Here is a 21,639-nt window from a genome sequence, read left to right as displayed (position 1 = left end):
CTGGGATGTTCTTTCCATCACATGGAGATACATTGCCTTCATTTGGTGCTTGGCCTATAAAAACCTTTGCATTACCTTAAGTCACTTAATTGACCGGGAAGGCTCCAATGTGGTAACTGTGCTCTAAAACTGCTTTAAACAGAAGGGAGAGAGTGAACTGTAATTAATAAGCATCTGCTCATCATTGGAGAAGAAATTATCCTGAAGTGTATAGGAGCAGAACAAAGGTTAAGAGTTTCAAGCATAGTGTTAGCACTCATGGCCTACCAGCAGAAGACTTCTCTGCGTGCTATCTGCACCCGCACTCTGCGTCACACCAGTGCCCATGGCGTGCCCAACATTATACGCTCCAGGGGTCAATGGCGGAGCTGTTGCTGGGCGGCATTTGTGCTGCTGGTTCTAAGCTGCATGCTTTGGCAGTGCAGTCAGCTGGCGTCTACCTATCTACATCACCCCACCCAGGAGAAGGTAACGCTAGTGAACAGTGCTAGACTCCCTTTCCCAGCCATCACCTTTTGCAACCTCAACCGTGCCCGCATGTCTCAGCTCAATTCCTCCAAGTATCACTACCTGACTGACTACCTGTCCTTACTGTCAGATGGTGAAGCGGAGAAGGGTCTTATAAATCAAGCAAGGGAAAGGCACTTTGCTTTCGCCCTGTCCCAGCTAACTGTGTGGCAGCAGATGGAGCTGGGACACCAGCTGCGGGACATGCTGATCTCCTGTAAATTCCATGATCAGGTCTGTGATGAAAGGTGAGTGCATCAGATTCTACTATTCCCCGACCCACATCTGGGCATTGAATTGGAGGGTGTGTGAAACAGTGCAGGTAGTACATTGAAGTCCAAACATACGGTCGAGTCTATCACTGCTCTGCAATGCATTAGTCTTCCCAGCACTGAAAGAGTTAATGTATTTGCAATACTAAGGTTCATATGGGAAGTGAGGTCATTTTAGAGGTTACATTCTAACAGTGACTTGGATTACTGGTTAAATAGACATCTAAACTTTGAGATACAATCTGAGCCAGACTTTATTTCTGTTAATTATTTCACTCACAATAACAAGCAGGTTAACACGTCTCTTGTATTTCAGCTTCTTTACCCCTTTCTTGAACTCAAAGCTTGGGAACTGTTTCACCTTCAATGGACCAAAGCACACTGGTCTTCAAGACAGGCCAAACAACAGACAGGCAGAGGTTCTGAATGCCACCAAGGCTGGCTTCAGTTATGGTGATTTGCAATTCCAATGTCATTATTCTTAAACAAACTCATCAATTGATCAGTTAATCCATTCCTTTGGCACCTTCATCAACACACCTATATGTACCAATCCATCCCTTGTACCGACTACTGCATTACTTGTATACTGTACCAATCTCTTAAGTCTGGTTAACTATCATTATACTTATCAATGCATCCCTTACATAGATTAAGCAAATCATTGCATCTATCTAATTATCTATGGTGTTAATCTGTGTTCACCCATGAATTGTATAATTGATTTTTCTCTTTATCTATTCCTAATGTATTATGTCCCCATCTCTCGCATCATGTATCAATATTTGTTGTACCACATATTTGTGTGCTCTGTTGAATCTTATGTTCATGTAATATATGATCAAACATACTTAAGCTTTCTAATCAAATATGTCCCTAATTACATTTCGTTATATTTTCCCAATAAATAATCACTGTTTCTAAACCACTTCCTTGTGGAGCATCATTCATACTCAACAAAGAACATCAAATAAACTAACTAATCAGCACACAAAAACACATTTAGTTTTGATATGCAGTGATTATGTACTTATTATCCCCAATGTGTTGAGAAACACTAACTTACATTTCTCATTTCTCTCCCCCCTGCAATCTTGCATGGAGCATTATCGCTATCTTCCTACATGTTCTGCAACCTTCCCCGTACCTTCCGCTCTCCAAAACTCTTGTCTTCCTTCTTTTCCCAACAGGTCTGACTATTGAGCTTTTTATAGAGCAAAATGAGTATATTAGGAGTGTGAGCACAGCAGCTGGTCTGAGAGTGGTCCTGCACGGACAAGGAAAAATGCCTTTCCCTGAGGATGAGGGAGTCAATGTGCCACCTGGACAGGAGTCTGACATTGGTGTGGTGAAGGTACCAAGGGAGTAGAGGCTCTGTCCAGCATTGCAATGGAAGATAACCCCTATCCTCATTACCCTGAAGCTTTACAAGCTGAACTCATGGGGGAAATAGTTTTAAAAGGCTCCCAGGTATTATAATAACTCATTGTAAACACTAAGCACCCTAGCAGTGGCCGTGGCACCAATTTAACCACTTAATTATATTACAACTCTTGAATGCCTTTAAAACAAAATAATGAATTCAATGCATGGGGAACAAAAAATATTTCACATCTACAGTAACAAATAGTTTAGCTCCATATTCTGAAACAGATTTAAGAAGCGTAGGTCATTAACAATGCATATTCTCTAAATGAGCAAAGGTAAAATTCCATGTTTCACAAATTAAACGTGCTGTAAGCTGACCCCCTAAGCCTAGAATTCCAACTATTCCCATGTATTTCTTGGTGACAGGCCCCCCAAGTTGTCTGGATCAATTTCCATGAAAGTATCTCCTTTTGGCAGGTTCATGTCAAACGATTAGAAGAGCCATATAGCAGCAAGTGTAGCAATGGCGAGAACATCAAGAATTATTATGCAGATGTATATGGGACAAACTACAGCCGAGAGGTGCACGGAAAGAATTTACTGTGTTTGTTTGTGCATCTGAATGTGCTGATACGTCTTTATGTGTTTCTGTATGCAAATACATACATGTGAATGTGTTTTGTGTACATACTGTAGATTACTCACTATAGAATGCTTTGCCCACTCCCTATTCACTGTGCTGTGATACCACCCTACCTTGTTCAGCTCCATTCAAAATGTATCTGCAATTTGTGATCTCTGTGATTTGATTCCACCTGTGTTAACATGAGTTTAACTGTACGCTTGTATATGCATTCTTATGCCATACCCTAGTGCAGGGGTATGCAAACTTTTCTGTTTGCGCCCCCCTGTCTGCTCTCCCCTCTGTCTGCTTGCGCCTCCACCACCCCCTCCCCCACTCCCCTCCTTACCAGCTCACTGGCATCAGCGGCATCATGTGACGCCATGTTGCCATGGTGACGCGTAGCAATTTGACGCCAACGCGTCGTCGAAGAGCTGGCTGAGAGCAGGTAAGAGGGAGTTACACAGGCCTTGCGCACTCCCCAGCCATTTAATTTAAATGTTGTGGGGAAGAGCTCAGGACCTCTGTAAGCACCACGTCCCCCCCAGAAAATCCTGCCCCCCCCCCCCAAGTTTGCGCACCAGTGCCCTAGTGTGTCTAAATCTGTATACTTTGGTCTGCATATCTATATACTCATGTAGCAGTTTTCAATGTTCCCTATGATCATTGGGAGAAGGAGTGGCTGGCAATTGGTTCAATTCCCGGTGTCGGCTCCTTGTGACCTTGGGCAAGTCACTTTATCTCCCTGTGCCTCAGGCACCAAAAACATAGATTGTAAGCTCCACGGAGCAGGGACTGTGTCTGCATAATGTCTCTGTAAAACTCTACGTAAAACTAGCAGCACTATACAAGAACAAACTAGTATTATTGCTACAAAATATAGCCTGTTCTAATGCTGAATATTATACAGTTACCATAGGATTCAAGGTTAGTGTTGCTGCAGACATATCATAACATATCTCACTAAAAGGAAACAATGAACCCTGTTACCCCTATATGTATGTTTGAAGTATACATTTTAATACCAATGTCTACTGATATCTAGTGCATGTATGTTAGTGTATATGCTTCTCAGCCCCTTCAGCTCAAATTAGCATTTTATTCTAGGCTTGTATGAAGAGTTGTGCTCAGACAAAGATGATCAAAAACTGTGGTTGCAGAATGTGGGAGTTTCCTCTGGGGTCTGATGTGCCTCTGTGTAACATTAGCGAGCCACCCGTGAGTAAGTGTAAATCCTCAGGACCTACTTTTCTTCATCTTTGGCCCATATAATTCATAATGCAACAGTCTGTGATTATATTTTGTGTCTGTAGATCACTGTGTGGAGATGTATGAATACAAACTGTCCCACGATCAACTAAAATGTCATTGCCCACTGCAGTGCGAGTGAGTATCAGTGCTACTCAGGCACACACGCCACATGCAAACACTCATACTTACTCAATATGTCCCGTGCATATCACACATATCTATCTATCTATCTATCTATCTATCTATCTATCTATCTATCTATCTATCTATCTATCTATCTACTGTATGTGTGAATGTGCTCACAAGTAATATTTGTATTTGTTATATATACATATACTATACAGTATATACATATATATATATATATATATATATATATATATATATATATATATCATCACCTGTCAATGACTAACACAAACATACCTTGACATGAACATCATGCACTGTGGCAATCCCTTGCAGGAGGGTAGCGCGAGGGGTTAACCCCTTCATTACCTTAGCGGTTGTAACCACTAAGGTAATGAAGGAGTTAACTTCTATTGCAACCCTCCTGGGAGACCTAAACACCCACCCTAGGGCAACTACCACCTTCACCCACCCCGTCTACCAACAACAAAGCAGTTCCAGCCATTTAACCCTTTAATTACTTTAACGGTTAGCTCTAAGGTAATGAAACTGTCTCTAATTATATATTTTTTACCCAGGATTGAATTCTGGGGGTCTCCAGAGCTGAAAAATGAGGGTCAGCTCCATAGACCCCCGGATTCAATCTTATGCAGTAAAAATACAATAAAATCTGTTAGATACAAATCACGATTCCGATCTCGCCACCCGTTAGATTGCGTGAAATTAATGCGAGTTTTTATGGAGCAATATGCATCTCGGAGCTTAGTAAATAGCAGTTTCTGGCAAAAAAAGCGAGTTTGGCCATTTTTTCAGTTACCGCGCTACTTCTTATAGCCAGAGTGTTAAAGCTCGTTAAAAAGCCGTTTTAGTGCGATATTGCCGTTATCGAAGCTTTGTGAATAGCTACCAGGGCCGCCGACAAAGGGGGACAGCTGGGACTGCCGTCCTGGGCCCAGTGAGTCAAGGGGCTCGGGATACCTGTCAGTCCACGTCAGAAAATAAACGCTGACACGCTATATTAGGCTGAGATTATAGTCAGCACGATTGCGCTCACGACGGAACACAATGGCGCGTCCACGTTTTTGAAAAGACAATAAAATTGTCTTTTCAAGCGTGGTCGGGTGACGTCGGCGTCACGTGAGTGGTTCAGCCAAGTAGGGCGAACTAGCTTTGTGACGTGTCCGCCACTCCTCCCCATCGCCTCACCAATCGCTTGCAGCTCAGTTCACACATCGCTGGGGCTGCAGGTGTGCACAAGTCTATGCGGTCCATTGCGCGCACACAAGTAGTATAATCTTAGACTTAAGTGTAGCCTACAAAGGAGAGACAATCAGGGCCTTCCTCATGGGCGGGGCCTGGATGATATAAGCAACTGCACAGGCGGGAAAAAACGTGTTTGAATCTTCCTCATTGTGCAGCTGCTTATACAGGAACTGTGTGTGTGTGTGTCTGTATCTCTGTCCCAAACCTTCCTGCCATTAGCAGCCCCTCCAAGGCCCCCCGCTGTCTGTCTGAAGGGCCCCCCTCCTTCACCCCTCCCCCCTGGCCCATACCTTTCTCTCCCCTCCCCCCTCAAGCCCAGAACTTTCCCCCCAGGCATATACCTTCCCCCCAGGCCCATACCTTTCACCCCCCCCCCCAGGCCCATACCTTTCATCCCCCCCAGGACCATACCTTCCCCCACCCCATGCCCCCCCAGGCCCATACCTTTCTCCCCCCTCCCCCCAGGCCCATACTCCCCCCCCCCTCCCCACCAAGTCCATATCTTTCCCCCCCAGGCCCATATCTTTCTCGCCCCTCCCCCAAGCCCATACCGTTCCCCCCCAGGACCATACCTTCCCCCACCCCAAGCCCCCCCAGGCCCAGACCTTTACCCTCCTGCCCCCCAGGCCCATACCTTTCTCCCCCCAAGTCATACCTTTCTCCCCCCCCCCCCCATCTCCTCCAGGCCCATACTTCCCACCTTCTCCCCCAGGGCAATATCTTTCTTCCCCCCTCCCCCCAGGCCCATATCCCTCCGTGGGCCATCAGCAGCCCCACCAAGCCCCCCCCCCCACCAATGAAGGCCCCTCTGTGGGCTATCAGCAGCTCCTCCAAGGCCCCCAACGTGCCTTGTGAAGGCCCCTCTGTGGCTGTCTGAAGATCCCTTTCTGTTCCTTCCATTCTTCTCCAGTCGTCAAGGTAATCTCCCCCTGGCTCCTAGTCCTATACACCTTGCACTCTTCTGCGTTTCCCCCCCCCCCCCCCCAGGCCCTTACCTTCCCCACTCCCCCCTGGCCCATACCTTTCTCCCCCCCCCCAAGCCCATACTTTCCCCCCCATGCCCATACCTCCCCCCCAACACATACCTCTCCCCCCAGGCCTAGACCTTTCCCCCCCACACCCCAAGGCCCATACCTTTCTCCCACCCTCCCCCCAAGCCCATACCTTTCTTTTGCCTCTCCCCCCAGGTCCATACCTTACTCCCCCCCCAGGACCATACCTTTCTTCCACCCAGGCCCATACATTCCCCCCAGGCCTATACCTTTCTCCCCCCCAGGCCCATACCTTCCCGCTCCCCCCAGGCCCATACCTTTCTTTACCCCCTCCCCCAGGCCCATACCTTTCTTCCTCCCTCCCCCCCAGGCCCATACTCCCCCCCCTACTATCAGGACCATACCTTTCTTTCCCTCCCCCCCCCATGCCCATACCTTTCTTCCCCCCCACCCCCAAGCCCATACCTTTCTTCCCCCCCCCCCCCCAAGCCTATACCTTTCTTTCCCCCCTCCCCCCAGGCCCATACCTTTCTTCCAGCCCCCCAGACCCATACCTATCCCCCCTTCCCCCAAGCTCATACCTCTCCCCCTCCCCCCAGACCCATACCTTACCCCCCCTCCCCCAACCCCATACCTTTCTTCCCCCCCTTACCCCCTGGCCCATACCTTTCCCCCCTCCCCCAGACCCATACATTTCCCCCCTCCCCCAGACCCATACCTTACCCCCCCCCCCCCCAAGCCCATAACTTTCTTTCCCCCTACCCCCTGGCCCATACCTTTCCCCCTCCCCCAGACCCATACCTTTCCCCCCTCCCCCCAGACTCATACCTCTCCCCCTCCCCCAGACCCATACCTTACCCCCCCCATACATTACCCCCCTCCCCCCAGGCCCATACCTTACCCCCTCCTCCCCCCCAGGCCCATACCTTTTAACCCCACCAGGCCCATACCCTCCCCCCCCCTACCTCTCCCCAGGCCCATTTTTTTACATATGTAACAGGTTTCCCCCCACCCCCTGGGAGATCACACTATTACAGGGTGTGTTGTGCTGATTACCTGCTGATTCACAGAAGCTCTGAGGTTCCGCCATTGTTAGTGGGGAAGAAAGGACAGGCTTTTGGGGCGATGGTGGGTTCTTTCTCAATGGTGCAGCGCCTCCATCTCCAACATGCTCCAGGAGTACTGGAGGCAATTCCTGCAGGAGAACTCTCTTCTGCTACACCCCTGATTAATTGCACTCTCAGGTAGGGTAAATAAAAGAACTGGAACACTTTATTCTTCAAACTCACAGAATACAGCCTTTAATTGATTCAACTCTGTTCCCTCCTCCAGATGGTCTCTGGACTCAACCACCAGGCTAGGGCCCAAGAGTTTATCCTCTGCTCTTCCCTCACCCCCTGGTGGGATGAGAGGTAGTTGTCCCACTCCCCTAAGGGATGGGATGGAATGTGATCAGAGCCCTGATTCCACACTCCCAGCAATCCCTCTCTCATGGGAGAGAATCCCCCTAAATGTAGCTGTGCAGCCCCTTAAGTACCCTGGGGGAGGGTCCCAGGTCTGAGCCCCTGATTAGGCAGAACACAGACCCTAGGCCCACCTCTCCCTTGATACTCAAGTGAGCTGATTACTGCAGGGGTAAACCCGGATTGATTCTAACACTGCCTGCACTGTACCAGAGCTTACATGTTATGCAGGGCAAATTAGTGGCCAAAAAGAATACATGGGTGCATATGTATTTGGGGGTGGTTGGTATGTATTTAGGGGGGGGGGGGATTTTGTGTTTGGGGGGGTTTGGTAGGGATTGTGTGAGGGAGATTGACTGAAAGTGGGGTAATTGCCGGATGGTGGGGGCGAGTGAGAGGATAGAGGGAGTGTAAGAGAGGGTGAGTGAGAAGTAGAGGGAATAAGAGAGACGCAGGGGAGAGAAATACATGCGAGGCAGGGGGATTGAGTGAGAGTTGGGTAGTTGATGGGGGGGTGAGAGAGGAAGAGGGAGTGAGATGGAGGTGAGATAAATACATGGAAAGAGGGGGGAAATAGAGGGGGCTCGTGAGGTGTGTAATGGGGGAGAGGGGCTCGCAAGACCACAGACATCGGGGGGGGGGGGATATAACTCTAGTCCTGGGTCCCGGGAAATCTGTCTGCTGCCCTGATAGCTACACATGCAATATGTCTTGAAAAGGGCACTTAACCAGCATTAATGCACTTATCGAAGTTTAGTGAATAGGCCTCTTAATGTCTTACACAAACATCTACTGTATTTTTCCTGCCAGGGAGGAGATTTTCGAACTCACACTCTCTGCATCACAGTGGCCAAGCAGCGTGTACTTGGTAAGTTCTAATTTCTGACTCACACAGGGGTCATGTTTGGATTTCAGTTAGAAAATAGACTGGGAGAAAATTCTTGAATTTCCCAATAAGAGACAGACAAACAGTGCTTACGTTGGGATACAAAGAACTATGGATTAGCAGGTTTGCGGGTTTGAAAGCCAAACATCACGAACTTCAGCGTACGTGTTGATATCCCACTCGAATTTGCGAATACAAGCGTAATATGAGCCAAAACACAAGGAAAGCTAATCCTCATTATTATTATTATTATTATTTTAACCAACTGGGTAATCTACTGGGTTTGCAAATGGAAAGTTTGTGGACGTATGCACAAAAGTTGCAACGTTTCAATGGTATGACCAACAGATGAATTTCGCAAAAAAGTTATCACATTTCCTGCTTAATTAGGGTTTTGTTTTTAACTTTTCCCCCCCCCCTTTTTTTTGTTTACAAATACAAAAATCAATCGAATTGCAGCAAACCAAGACACAACATTCTTTTTAGAACCAAAACACGAGTGAAACTGCCCAATATTCCCAAGGAAAATTGGTGAATTTCTGGGATCTGGACCACAACAGAATACTATTTCATAGAACTAATCTGTCTCCTCTAAGAAATCCTTCATTGACATTGATGAAGTTCTTTGTAATGATGATGTCTTCCCAAGTTTGCCTACGTTTTATGTTTTGCCTTTTTTAGGACTCCTTCTCAAAGCGTCTCAGCAGAAGTAGAGGATATCAAGATGCGCAGAGTATCAGGTATAAAAGTCAGGCCAGGATTATGATGTGCAGGAAGGGAATCACAGGGTGAATGAAGAAGGTTGTGATGCCACCAGACAGATCATTGCTTAGACCTCACATGCAATACTCCATCTCTGAAGGCCAAAGTATCAAAGCACCGTTCCCTGCTTGTGTTTAACTCAAACTTCGCAGATTTTTTTAATGCTAGTAAAAGTTGAAAAAAGTGAAACACAATTATATAGGATTTGATAGATGCTATTAATTAATAATATACACTTCATGTAAATCTTCTCCTATTGACACTCTCCAAATCTCAAGCGAATGCACATGGGGCAAAAATGGGAGCAAAGACGTTGACTGACGTAGACACAATGAAAATTATATTAGTTGCATCAATTTCATTCCAAAATTGACTTGATGTATCATTGTGTGGAACTTTAGAAGGACTTAAACACAATAGAGACTGTCCAAAAGAAAGGCAAATATGGATTTCAGCAACAAAATACATAACGGCATTTAAATATGTAGATTGTGCAAGAAAATGAGGCGTGGGGGATTTGTTCTCTAAATTCCTAAGAATATTAAAATGTTTGATGCCATGCCTGCCATGAAGAGTAAAGGGATAAGATGAAAATATGCACATGTTCTTCTTCACCGGCAAATGGATGGAAGCATGGCAAGAACAAGGGAACCACTAGCAGAGACCAATATTTTTGTATTATATATGGTACTATTATATTATGTAGGATGTGTAATATGAGAATATTATATGCCGTTGTGCTCCTTTTTTTCAATCAACTTCTATGTACAGTATCTACAGTATGTCAAGTAACCTTTACTATATCTTATGCCTGTTGTCCTTCCCCTAGAGATAATGTGATAAAAGTTGTGGTCTATTATCAGCAGCTGAATTATGAGCTGATAGAAGAAGTTCCTTCCATGCAGGTGAGATCAGAACCTCTGCGCATTTGCAGAGTATGATAAATTCAGCCATTACTATGTGTGTAACTCTCTGTCTCAGGGCAGCCCACTGAGGTGAGCTTGGGTGGCCCATTATTATTAACACAGGGATGTTAGATCATCAGATGTCTCCTAATCCTGAAGGAGTTTTTTCTTTCTTGGCCAGCAGGATTGTATAGTACTGTTAGCATGTATATGTATAATCACCTGCGTTAGGCCTGACCATTACTAAGAACCCGTGTGTGTTGAACTGACTCACTGCCCCCAGCACGAAGTATCTCCATGTACGAGGACCATGTGTTCATTCCAGTCACTACTTTCAACGCAATGTATGTCCTTTAATGCAAACATGTGTGGTTAACACTCAATTCCAAGTGTACCATCATGATCATTATCATTACCTCTTTCATTTAACCATATAACAGTCAAGGAAACTAATGCACAGATGTCTGCAGTGAGTCCATTTGGTGTGGAAGCACCGTGCTTTCACTGATTTCATGCCCATTTTATTGTTCTCTTCTGCAGCTTGTAGACTTGTTTTCTAGTATCGGGGGCCTAATGGGTCTCTGGATTGGTGTCTCTGTCTGCACAGTGGCTGAGATCCTGGAGCTGATATTAAATTTGCTGACTTTTATCATACGTCAAATCTCTAACCGAGAGGATGACCCCCCCACAAACCCATACACAATCCCAAACCCTGAATCTCTCTCCCCAGTGCAGCTCACTGACCATTGCCTGACATGGAGTCCTGTTTATGATGCCTCCAGTCTGCTAGGAGACAGCTTTGAGGACAATCAAAGCATGTACCACATCATCAATCCATATGAGTGCTATGAGATATGAACGGACTACCAGTCACCTTGGCATGCAAAGCATGTGATTCAGACAACTGCAGAGCATTTATGGTCATGACATGCTCAGCATGGGAACTTCTCAGTGATCCGTGCATCCTATACTGTCACGGGGGCATCCATCGTGTCACCGCAATGTCCCATTCAAGCAGGCTACAGCTATCCAAGCAATATCTTCTAGGCCACAAGTTCCTGCCTGTTTCTACATTATTCACATGACTTTGGACTCAGGTGGTCCCACCTCCACTATCTAACACAAACCCTCCAACTGCCTAACACCAGAGTTGAAAGGGAATGCCACAGCTTTATTGCTAAATAAATAATCATATCAACACCGGGCTTGTAAATTACATGATCGTGCTCCAGCTACCAAATGCAGACCCAGCCTGTACTCCCCAGCATGGACCACGTTCCACAAATCTAGAAGGATTCCCTTCCTGCTAGTTAAGCTTGGAACTGCCGCCCTTCCAGATAAATGTTTATATATAATATATCTCTTTTTTTTATTCCTTTTATGTATTTTATTATTAAAAACAAGTGTTTGAAAGAACTACGGATCACACACCCAAATTAGAAAGAAAAAAAAACGTAATGCACAATGCAGATAGTGCCACACCCCCGGGAGAGAGGAATGCAGATAGTGCCCACCCCCGGGAGAGAGGAATGCAGATAGTGCCACACGCCCGGGAGAGAGGAATGCAGATAGTGCCCACCCCCGGGAGAGAGGAATGCAGATAGTGCCACACGCCCGGGAGAGAGGAATGCAGATAGTGCCCACCCCCGGGAGAGAGGAATGCAGATAGTGCCCACCCCCGGGAGAGAGGAATGCAGATAGTGCCCCCCCCCGGGAGAGAGGAATGCAGATAGTGCCCACCCCCGGGAGAGAGGAATGCAGATAGTGCCACACCCCCGGGAGAGAGGAATGCAGATAGTGCCCACCCCCGGGAGAGAGGAATGCAGATAGTGCCCCCCCCCGGGAGAGAGGAATGCAGATAGTGCCCACCCCCGGGAGAGAGGAATGCAGATAGTGCCACACCCCCGGGAGAGAGGAATGCAGATAGTGCCCACCCCCGGGAGAGAGGAATGCAGATAGTGCCACACCCCCGGGAGAGAGGAATGCAGATAGTGCCCACCCCCCGGGAGAGAGGAATGCAGATAGTGCCACACCCCCGGGAGAGAGGAATGCAGATAGTGCCCACCCCCGGGAGAGAGGAATGCAGATAGTGCCCAACCCCGGGAGAGAGGAATGCAGATAGTGCCCACCCCCGGGAGAGAGGAATGCAGATAGTGCCACACCCCCGGGAGAGAGGAATGCAGATAGTGCCCACCCCCCGGGAGAGAGGAATGCAGATAGTGCCCCCCCCCCCGGGAGAGAGGAATGCAGATAGTGCCCACCCCCGGGAGAGAGGAATGCAGATAGTGCCCACCCCCCGGGAGAGAGGAATGCAGATAGTGCCCCCCCCCCCGGGAGAGAGGAATGCAGATAGTGCCCTCCCCCCCCGGGAGAGAGGAATGCAGATAGTGCCCTCCCCCCCCGGGAGAGAGGAATGCAGATAGTGCCCCCCCCCCGGGAGAGAGGAATGCAGATAGTGCCCACCCACAGGGAGAGAGGAATGCAGATAGTGCCCCCCCCCCCCCCCCGGGAGAGAGGAATGCAGATAGTGCCCACCCCCGGGAGAGAGGGATGCAGATAGTGCCCTCCCCCCCGGGAGAGAGGAATGCAGATAGTGCCCACCCCCGGGAGAGAGGGATGTAGATAGTGCCCACCCCCCGGGAGAGAGGAATGCAGATAGTGCCCTCCCCCCGGGAGAGAGGAATGCAGATAGTGCCCTCCCCCCCCGGGAGAGAGGAATGCAGATAGTGCCCTCCCCCCGGGAGAGAGGAATGCAGATAGTGCCCCCCCCCCCGGGAGAGAGGAATGCAGATAGTGCCCTCCCCCCGGAAGAGAGGAATGCAGATAGTGCCCCCCCCCCCCGGGAGAGAGGAATGCAGATAGTGCCCAACCCCCCCAGGAGAGAGGAATGCAGATAGTGCCCCCCCTCCCCCGGGAGAGAGGAATGCAGATAGTGCCCCCCCCCCGGGAGAGAGGAATGCAGATAGTGCCACACCCCTCAGGGAGAGAGGAATGCAGATAGTGCCCCCCCCCGGGAGAGAGGAATGCAGATAGTGCCCCCCCCCCCCCGGGAGAGAGGAATGCAGATAGTGCCACACCCCTCAGGGAGAGAGGAATGCAGATAGTGCCCCCCCCCCCCAGGAGAGGAATGCAGATAGTGCCCCCCCCCGGGAGAGAGGAATGCAGATAGTGCCCCCCCCCCCCCGGGAGAGAGGAATGCAGATAGTGCCCAACCCCCCTGGGAGAGAGGAATGCAGATAGTGCCCTCCCCCCCGGGAGAGAGGAATGCAGATAGTGCCCACCCCGGGAGAGAGGAATGCAGATAGTGCCCCCTCCCCCCCCGGGAGAGAGGAATGCAGATAGTGCCCACCCCCGGGAGAGAGGAATGCAGATAGTGCCACACCCCCGGGAGAGAGGAATGCAGATAGTGCCCACCCCCGGGAGAGAGGAATGCAGATAGTGCCCACCCCCGGGAGAGAGGAATGCAGATAGTGCCCCCTCCCCCCCCGGGAGAGAGGAATGCAGATAGTGTCACAACCCCGGGAGAGAGGAATGCAGATAGTGCCCACCCCCGGGAGAGAGGAATGCAGATAGTGCCACACCCCCCCGGGAGAGAGGAATGCAGATAGTGCCCCCCCCGGGAGAGAGGAATGCAGATAGTGCCCCCCCCCCCCGGGAGAGAGGAATGCAGATAGTGCCCTCCCCCCCGGGAGAGAGGAATGCAGATAGTGCCCCCCCCCCCGGGAGAGAGGAATGCAGATAGTGCCCCTCCCCCCCCCCGGGAGAGAGGAATGCAGATAGTGCCCCTCCCCCCCCCCAGGAGAGAGGAATGCAGATAGTGCCCCCCCCCCCCCCCGGGAGAGAGGAATGCAGATAGCGCCCCCCCCCCCGGGAGAGAGGAATGCAGATAGTGCCCCTCCCCCCCTCCGGGAGAGAGGAATGCAGATAGTGCCCCTCCCCCCCCCCCCGGGAGAGAGGAATGCAGATAGTGCCCTCCCCCCCGGGAGAGCGGAATGCCGATAGTGCCCCCCCCCCCCCCGGGAGAGAGGAATGCAGATAGTGCCCACCCCCGGGAGAGAGGAATGCAGATAGTGCCACACCCCCGGGAGAGAGGAATGCAGATAGTGCCCCCCCCCGGGAGAGAGGAATGCAGATAGCGCCCCCCCCACCCCGGGAGAGAGGAATGCAGATAGTGCCCCTCCCCCCCCCCCCGGGAGAGAGGAATGCAGATAGTGCCCCTCCCCCCCCCCCCGGGAGAGAGGAATGCAGATAGTGCCCCCCCCCCCGGGAGAGAGGAATGCAGATAGTACCCACCCCCGGGAGAGAGGAATGCAGATAGTGCCACACCCCCGGGAGAGAGGAATGCAGATAGTGCCCTCCCCCCCGGGAGAGAGGAATGCAGATAGTGCCCCCCCCGGGAGAGAGGAATGCAGATAGTGCCCCCCCCCGGGAGAGAGGAATGCAGATAGTGCCCCCCCCCCCCCCCCCCCGGGAGAGAGGAATGCAGATAGTGCCCTCCCCCCCGGGAGAGAGGAATGCAGATAGTGCCCCCACCCCGGGAGAGAGGAATGCAGATAGTGCCCTCCCCCCGGGAGAGAGGAATGCAGATAGTGCCCTCCCCCCGGGAGAGAGGAATGCAGATAGTGCCCCCCCCCCCCCCAGGAGAGGAATGCAGATAGTGCCCCCCCCCCGGGAGAGAGGAATGCAGATAGTGCCCCCCCCCCCCCCCCCGGGAGAGAGGAATGCAGATAGTGCCCTCCCCCCCGGGAGAGAGGAATGCAGATAGTGCCCACCCCCGGGAGAGAGGAATGCAGATAGTGCCCACCCCGGGAGAGAGGAATGCAGATAGTGCCCACCCCCGGGAGAGAGGAATGCAGATAGTGCCCCCCCCCCCGGGAGAGAGGAATGCAGATAGTACCCACCCCCGGGAGAGAGGAATGCAGATAGTGCCACACCCCCGGGAGAGAGGAATGCAGATAGTGCCCTCCCCCCCGGGAGAGAGGAATGCAGATAGTGCCCCCCCCGGGAGAGAGGAATGCAGATAGTGCCCCCCCCCGGGAGAGAGGAATGCAGATAGTGCCCCCCCCCCCGGGAGAGAGGAATGCAGATAGTACCCACCCCCGGGAGAGAGGAATGCAGATAGTGCCACACCCCCGGGAGAGAGGAATGCAGATAGTGCCCTCCCCCCCGGGAGAGAGGAATGCAGATAGTGCCCCCCCCGGGAGAGAGGAATGCAGATAGTGCCCCCCCCCGGGAGAGAGGAATGCAGATAGTGCCCCCCCCCCCCCCCCGGGAGAGAGGAATGCAGATAGTGCCCTCCCCCCCGGGAGAGAGGAATGCAGATAGTGCCCCCACCCCGGGAGAGAGGAATGCAGATAGTGCCCTCCCCCCGGGAGAGAGGAATGCAGATAGTGCCCTCCCCCCGGGAGAGAGGAATGCAGATAGTGCCCCCCCCCCCCCCCAGGAGAGGAATGCAGATAGTGCCCCCCCCCCGGGAGAGAGGAATGCAGATAGTGCCCCCCCCCCCCCCCCCGGGAGAGAGGAATGCAGATAGTGCCCTCCCCCCCGGGAGAGAGGAATGCAGATAGTGCCCACCCCCGGGAGAGAGGAATGCAGATAGTGCCCACCCCGGGAGAGAGGAATGCAGATAGTGCCCACCCCCGGGAGAGAGGAATGCAGATAGTGCCACACCCCCGGGAGAGAGGAATGCAGATAGTGCCCACCCCCGGGAGAGAGGAATGCAGATAGTGCCCACCCCCGGGAGAGAGGAATGCAGATAGTGCCCACCCCCGGGAGAGAGGAATGCAGATAGTGCCCACCCCCCGGGAGAGAGGAATGCAGATAGTGCCACAACCCCGGGAGAGAGGAATGCAGATAGTGCCCACCCCCGGGAGAGAGGAATGCAGATAGTGCCCACCCCCGGGAGAGAGGAATGCAGATAGTGCCCACCCCCGGGAGAGAGGAATGCAGATAGTGCCCCCCCCCCCCCCGGGAGAGAGGAATGCAGATAGTGCCCACCCCCCGGGAGAGAGGAATGCAGATAGTGCCCCCCCCCGGGAGAGAGGAATGCAGATAGTGCCCCCCCCCCCCCCCCCCGGGAGAGAGGAATGCAGATAGTGCCCTCCCCCCCGGGAGAGAGGAATGCAGATAGTGCCCCCACCCCGGGAGAGAGGAATGCAGATAGTGCCCTCCCCCCGGGAGAGAGGAATGCAGATAGTGCCCTCCCCCCGGGAGAGAGGAATGCAGATAGTGCCCCCCCCCCCCCCAGGAGAGGAATGCAGATAGTGCCCCCCCCCCGGGAGAGAGGAATGCAGATAGTGCCCCCCCCCCCCCCCCCGGGAGAGAGGAATGCAGATAGTGCCCTCCCCCCCGGGAGAGAGGAATGCAGATAGTGCCCACCCCCGGGAGAGAGGAATGCAGATAGTGCCCACCCCGGGAGAGAGGAATGCAGATAGTGCCCACCCCCGGGAGAGAGGAATGCAGATAGTGCCACACCCCCGGGAGAGAGGAATGCAGATAGTGCCCACCCCCGGGAGAGAGGAATGCAGATAGTGCCCACCCCCGGGAGAGAGGAATGCAGATAGTGCCCACCCCCGGGAGAGAGGAATGCAGATAGTGCCCACCCCCCGGGAGAGAGGAATGCAGATAGTGCCACAACCCCGGGAGAGAGGAATGCAGATAGTGCCCACCCCCGGGAGAGAGGAATGCAGATAGTGCCCACCCCCGGGAGAGAGGAATGCAGATAGTGCCCACCCCCGGGAGAGAGGAATGCAGATAGTGCCCCCCCCCCCCCCGGGAGAGAGGAATGCAGATAGTGCCCACCCCCCGGGAGAGAGGAATGCAGATAGTGCCCTCCCCCCGGGACAGAGGAATGCAGATCGTGCCCTCCCCCGGGAGAGAGGAATGCAGATAGTGCCCACCCCCGGGAGAGAGGAATGCAGATAGTGCCCCCCCCCCCGGGAGAGAGGAATGCAGATAGTGCCCCCCCCGGGAGAGAGGAATGCAGATAGTGCCCCCCCCCGGGAGAGAGGAATGCAGATAGTGCCCTCCCCCCCGGGAGAGAGGAATGCAGATAGTGCCCCCCCCCCCGGGAGAGAGGAATGCAGATAGTGCCCCTCCCCCCCCCGGGAGAGAGGAATGCAGATAGTGCCCCTCCCCCCCGGGAGAGAGGAATGCAGATAGTGGCCCCCCCCCGGGAGAGAGGAATGCAGATAGTGCCCCCCCCCCCCCCCCCGGGAGAGAGGAATGCAGATAGCGCCCCCCCCCCCCGGGAGAGAGGAATGCAGATAGTGCCCCTCCCCCCCTCCGGGAGAGAGGAATGCAGATAGTGCCCCCCCCCCCCCCCCGGGAGAGAGGAATGCAGATAGTGCCCTCCCCCCCGGGAGAGCGGAATGCCGATAGTGCCCCCCCCCCCCCCGGGAGAGAGGAATGCAGATAGTGCCCACCCCCGGGAGAGGAATGCAGATAGTGCCACACCCCCGGGAGAGAGGAATGCAGATAGTGCCCCCCCCCGGGAGAGAGGAATGCAGATAGTGCCCCTCCCCCCCCCCCCCCGGGAGAGAGGAATGCAGATAGTGCCCCCCCCCCCCCGGGAGAGAGGAATGCAGATAGTGCCCACCCCCGGGAGAGAGGAATGCAGATATTGCCACACCCCCCCCCCCCCGGGAGAGAGGAATGCAGATAGCGCCCCCCCCACCCCGGGAGAGAGGAATGCAGATAGTGCCCCTCCCCCCCCCGGGAGAGAGGAATGCAGATAGTGCCCCTCCCCCCCCCCCCCCCGGGAGAGAGGAATGCAGATAGTGCCCCCCCCCCCCGGGAGAGAGGAATGCAGATAGTGCCCACCCCCGGGAGAGAGGAATGCAGATATTGCCACACCCCCGGGAGAGAGGAATGCAGATAGTGCCCTCCCCCCCGGGAGACAGGAATGCAGATAGTGCCCCCCCCCGGGAGAGAGGAATGCAGATAGAGCCCCCCCCCCGGGAGAGAGGAATGCAGATAGTGCCCCCCCCCCGGGAGAGAGGAATGCAGATAGTGCCCTCCCCCCCGGGAGAGAGGAATGCAGATAGTGCCCCCACCCCGGGAGAGAGGAATGCAGATAGTGCCCTCCCCCCGGGAGAGAGGAATGCAGATAGTGCCCTCCCCCCGGGAGAGAGGAATGCAGATAGTGCCCAACCCCCCCGGGAGAGAGGAATGCAGATAGTGCCCCCCCCCGGGAGAGGAATTCAGATAGTGCCCCCCCCGGGAGAGAGAAATGCAGATAGTGCCCCACCCGGGAGAGAGGAATGCAGATAGTGCCCTCCCCCCCGGGAGAGAGGAATGCAGATAGTGCCCCCCCCCGGGAGAGAGGAATGCAGATAGTGCCCCCTCCCCCCCCCCAGGAGAGAGGAATGCAGATAGTGCCCTCCCCCCCGGGAGAGAGGAATGCAGATAGTGCCCCCCCCCCCCCGGGAGAGAGGAATGCAGATAGTGCCCCCCCCCCCCGCGGGAGAGGAATGCAGATAGTGCCCCCCCCCCGGGAGAGAGGAATGCAGATAGTGCCCTCCCCCCGGGAGAGAGGAATGCAGATAGTGCCCCCCCCGGGAGAGAGGAATGCAGATAGTGCCCCCCCCCCCGGGAGAGAGGAATGCAGATAGTGCCCTCCCCCCGGGAGAGAGGAATGCAGATAGTGCCCTCCCCCCGGTAGAGAGGAATGCAGATAGTGCCCTCCCCCCGGGAGAGAGGAATGCAGATAGTGCCCAACCCCCCCGGGAGAGAGGGATGCAGATAGTGCCCCCCCCCCCCCAGGAGAGAGGAATGCAGATAGTGCCCCCCCCCCCCCGGGAGAGGAATGCAGATAGTGCCCCCCCTGGGAGAGAGGAATGCAGATAGTGCCCACCCCCCCAGGAGAGAGGAATGCAGATAGTGCCCTCCCCCCAAGGAGAGAGGAATGCAGATAGTGCCCCCCCCCGGGAGAGAGGAATGCAGATAGTGCCCCCCCCCGGGAGAGAGGAATGCAGATAGTGCCCCCCCCCCCCCGGGAGAGAGGAATGCAGATAATGCCCCCCCCCCCGGGAGAGAGGAATGCAGATAGTGCCCCCCCCCCCCGGGAGAGAGGAATGCAGATAGTGCCCCCCCCCCCCGGGAGAGAGGAATGCAGATAGTGCCCACCCCCCCCCCGGGAGAGAGGAATGCAGATAGTGCCCCCCCCCCCGGGAGAGAGGAATGCAGATAGTGCCCCCCCCCGGGAGAGAGGAATGCAGATAGTGCCAACCCCCCACCCCCCCGGGAGAGAGGAATGCAGATAGTGCCCACCCCCCCCTGGGAGAGAGGAATGCAGATAGTGCCCCCCCCCGGGAGAGAGGAATGCAGATAGTGCCCACCCCCCACCCCCCCGGGAGAGAGGAATGCAGATAGTGCCCACCCCCCCGGGAGAGAGGAATGCAGATAGTGCCACACCCCCGGGAGAGAGGAATGCAGATAGTGCCCTCCCCCCCGGGAGAGAGGAATGCAGATAGTGCCCACCCCCGGGAGAGAGGAATGCAGATAGTGCCCACCCCCGGGAGAGAGGAATGCAGATAGTGCCCCCCCCGGGAGAGAGGAATGCAGATAGTGCCCCCCCCCCGGGAGAGAGGAATGCAGATAGTGCCCCCCCCCCGGGAGAGAGGAATGCAGATAGTGCCCTCCCCCCAGGGAGAGAGGAATGCAGATAGTGCCCAACCCCCCCGGGAGAGAGGAATGCAGATAGTGCCCCCCCCCCCGGGAGAGGAATGCAGATAGTGCCCTCCCCCCGGGAGAGAGGAATGCAGATAGTGCCCTCCCCCCGGGAGAGAGGAATGCAGATAGTGCCCCCCCCGGGAGAGAGGAATGCAGATAGTGCCCCCCCCCCCGGGAGAGAGGAATGCAGATAGTGCCCCCCCCGGGAGAGAGGAATGCAGATAGTGCCCCCCCCCCCGGGAGAGAGGAATGCAGATAGTGCCCCCCCCCGGGAGAGAGGAATGCAGATAGTGCCCTCCCCCCAGGGAGAGAGGAATGCAGATAGTGCCCAACCCCCCCGGGAGAGAGGAATGCAGATAGTGCCCCCCCCCCCCCCGGGAGAGGAATGCAGATAGTGCCCTCCCCCCGGGAGAGAGGAATGCAGATAGTGCCCTCCCCCCGGGAGAGAGGAATGCAGATAGTGCCCCCCCCCGGGAGAGAGGAATGCAGATAGTGCCCCCCCCGGGAGAGGAATGCAGATAGTGCCCCCCCGGGAGAGAGGAATGCAGATAGTGCCCCCCCCCGGGAGAGAGGAATGCAGATAGTGCCCCCCCCCCCCCGGGAGAGAGGAATGCAGATAGTGCCCACCCCCCACCCCCCCGGGAGAGAGGAATGCAGATAGTGCCCACCCCCTCCCGGGAGAGAGGAATGCAGATAGTGCCCTCCCCCCCGGGAGAGAGGAATGCAGATAGTGCCCCCCCCGGGAGAGAGGAATGCAGATAGTGCCCCCCCCCCCCCCGTGAGAGAGGAATGCAGATAGTGCCCCCCCCCGGGATAGAGGAATGCAGATAGTGCCCTCCCCCCCGGGAGAGAGGAATGCAGATAGTGCCCCCACCCCGGTAGAGAGGAATGCAGATAGTGCCCAACCCCCCCGGGAGAGAGGAATGCAGATAGTGCCCCCCCCCCCCGGGAGAGGAATGCAGATAGTGCCCCCCCGGGAGAGAGGAATGCAGATAGTGCCCTCCCCCCGGGAGAGAGGAATGCAGATAGTGCCCTCCCCCCGGGAGAGAGGAATGCAGATAGTGCCCCCCCCCCCCCGGGAGAGAGGAATGCAGATAGTGCCCTCCCCCCCGGGAGAGAGGAATGCAGATAGTGCCCCCCCCCCCCCGGGAGAGAGGAATGCAGATAGTGCCCTCCCCCCCGGGAGAGAGGAATGCAGATAGTGCCCCCCCCCCCGGGAGAGAGGAATGCAGATAGTGCCCTCCCCCCGGGAGAGAGGAATGCAGATAGTGCCCCCCCCCGGGAGAGAGGAATGCAGATAGTGCCCCCCCCCCCGCGGGAGAGGAATGCAGATAGTGCCCCCCCCGGGAGAGAGGAATGCAGATAGTGCCCTCCCCCCGGGAGAGAGGAATGCAGATAGTGCACCCCCGGGAGAGAGGAATGCAGATAGTGCCCCCCCCCCCCCCCCCCCGGGAGAGAGGAATGCAGATAGTGCCCTCCCCCCGGGAGAGAGGAATGCAGATAGTGCCGTCCCCCCGGTAGAGAGGAATGCAGATAGTGCCCTCCCC

At 54.6% G+C, this 21,639-nt stretch overlaps 1 protein-coding gene across 1 annotated transcript; it reads left to right on the top strand.

Moving 5' to 3' along the window:
* The first annotated feature begins 182 nt into the window (after window positions 1–182).
* On the top strand, window positions 183–11,565 carry LOC142494446 (epithelial sodium channel subunit alpha-like). The gene is made up of 10 exons (XM_075598966.1): window positions 183–755; window positions 1,096–1,232; window positions 1,970–2,133; window positions 2,625–2,729; window positions 3,877–3,991; window positions 4,083–4,155; window positions 8,678–8,735; window positions 9,435–9,493; window positions 10,345–10,420; window positions 10,961–11,565. Exons 1-10 carry the CDS (start codon window positions 259–261, stop codon window positions 11,276–11,278), a joined length of 1,602 nt encoding a protein of 533 aa, XP_075455081.1. The 5' UTR covers window positions 183–258; the 3' UTR covers window positions 11,279–11,565.
* Window positions 11,566–21,639: the final 10,074 nt, after the last annotated feature.

This window comes from Ascaphus truei, chromosome 5 (genome assembly GCF_040206685.1).
Source record: "Ascaphus truei isolate aAscTru1 chromosome 5, aAscTru1.hap1, whole genome shotgun sequence".
NCBI classification, from domain to species: Eukaryota; Metazoa; Chordata; class Amphibia; order Anura; family Ascaphidae; genus Ascaphus; species Ascaphus truei.
This window is presented reverse-complemented; position numbering and strand designations above follow the sequence as displayed.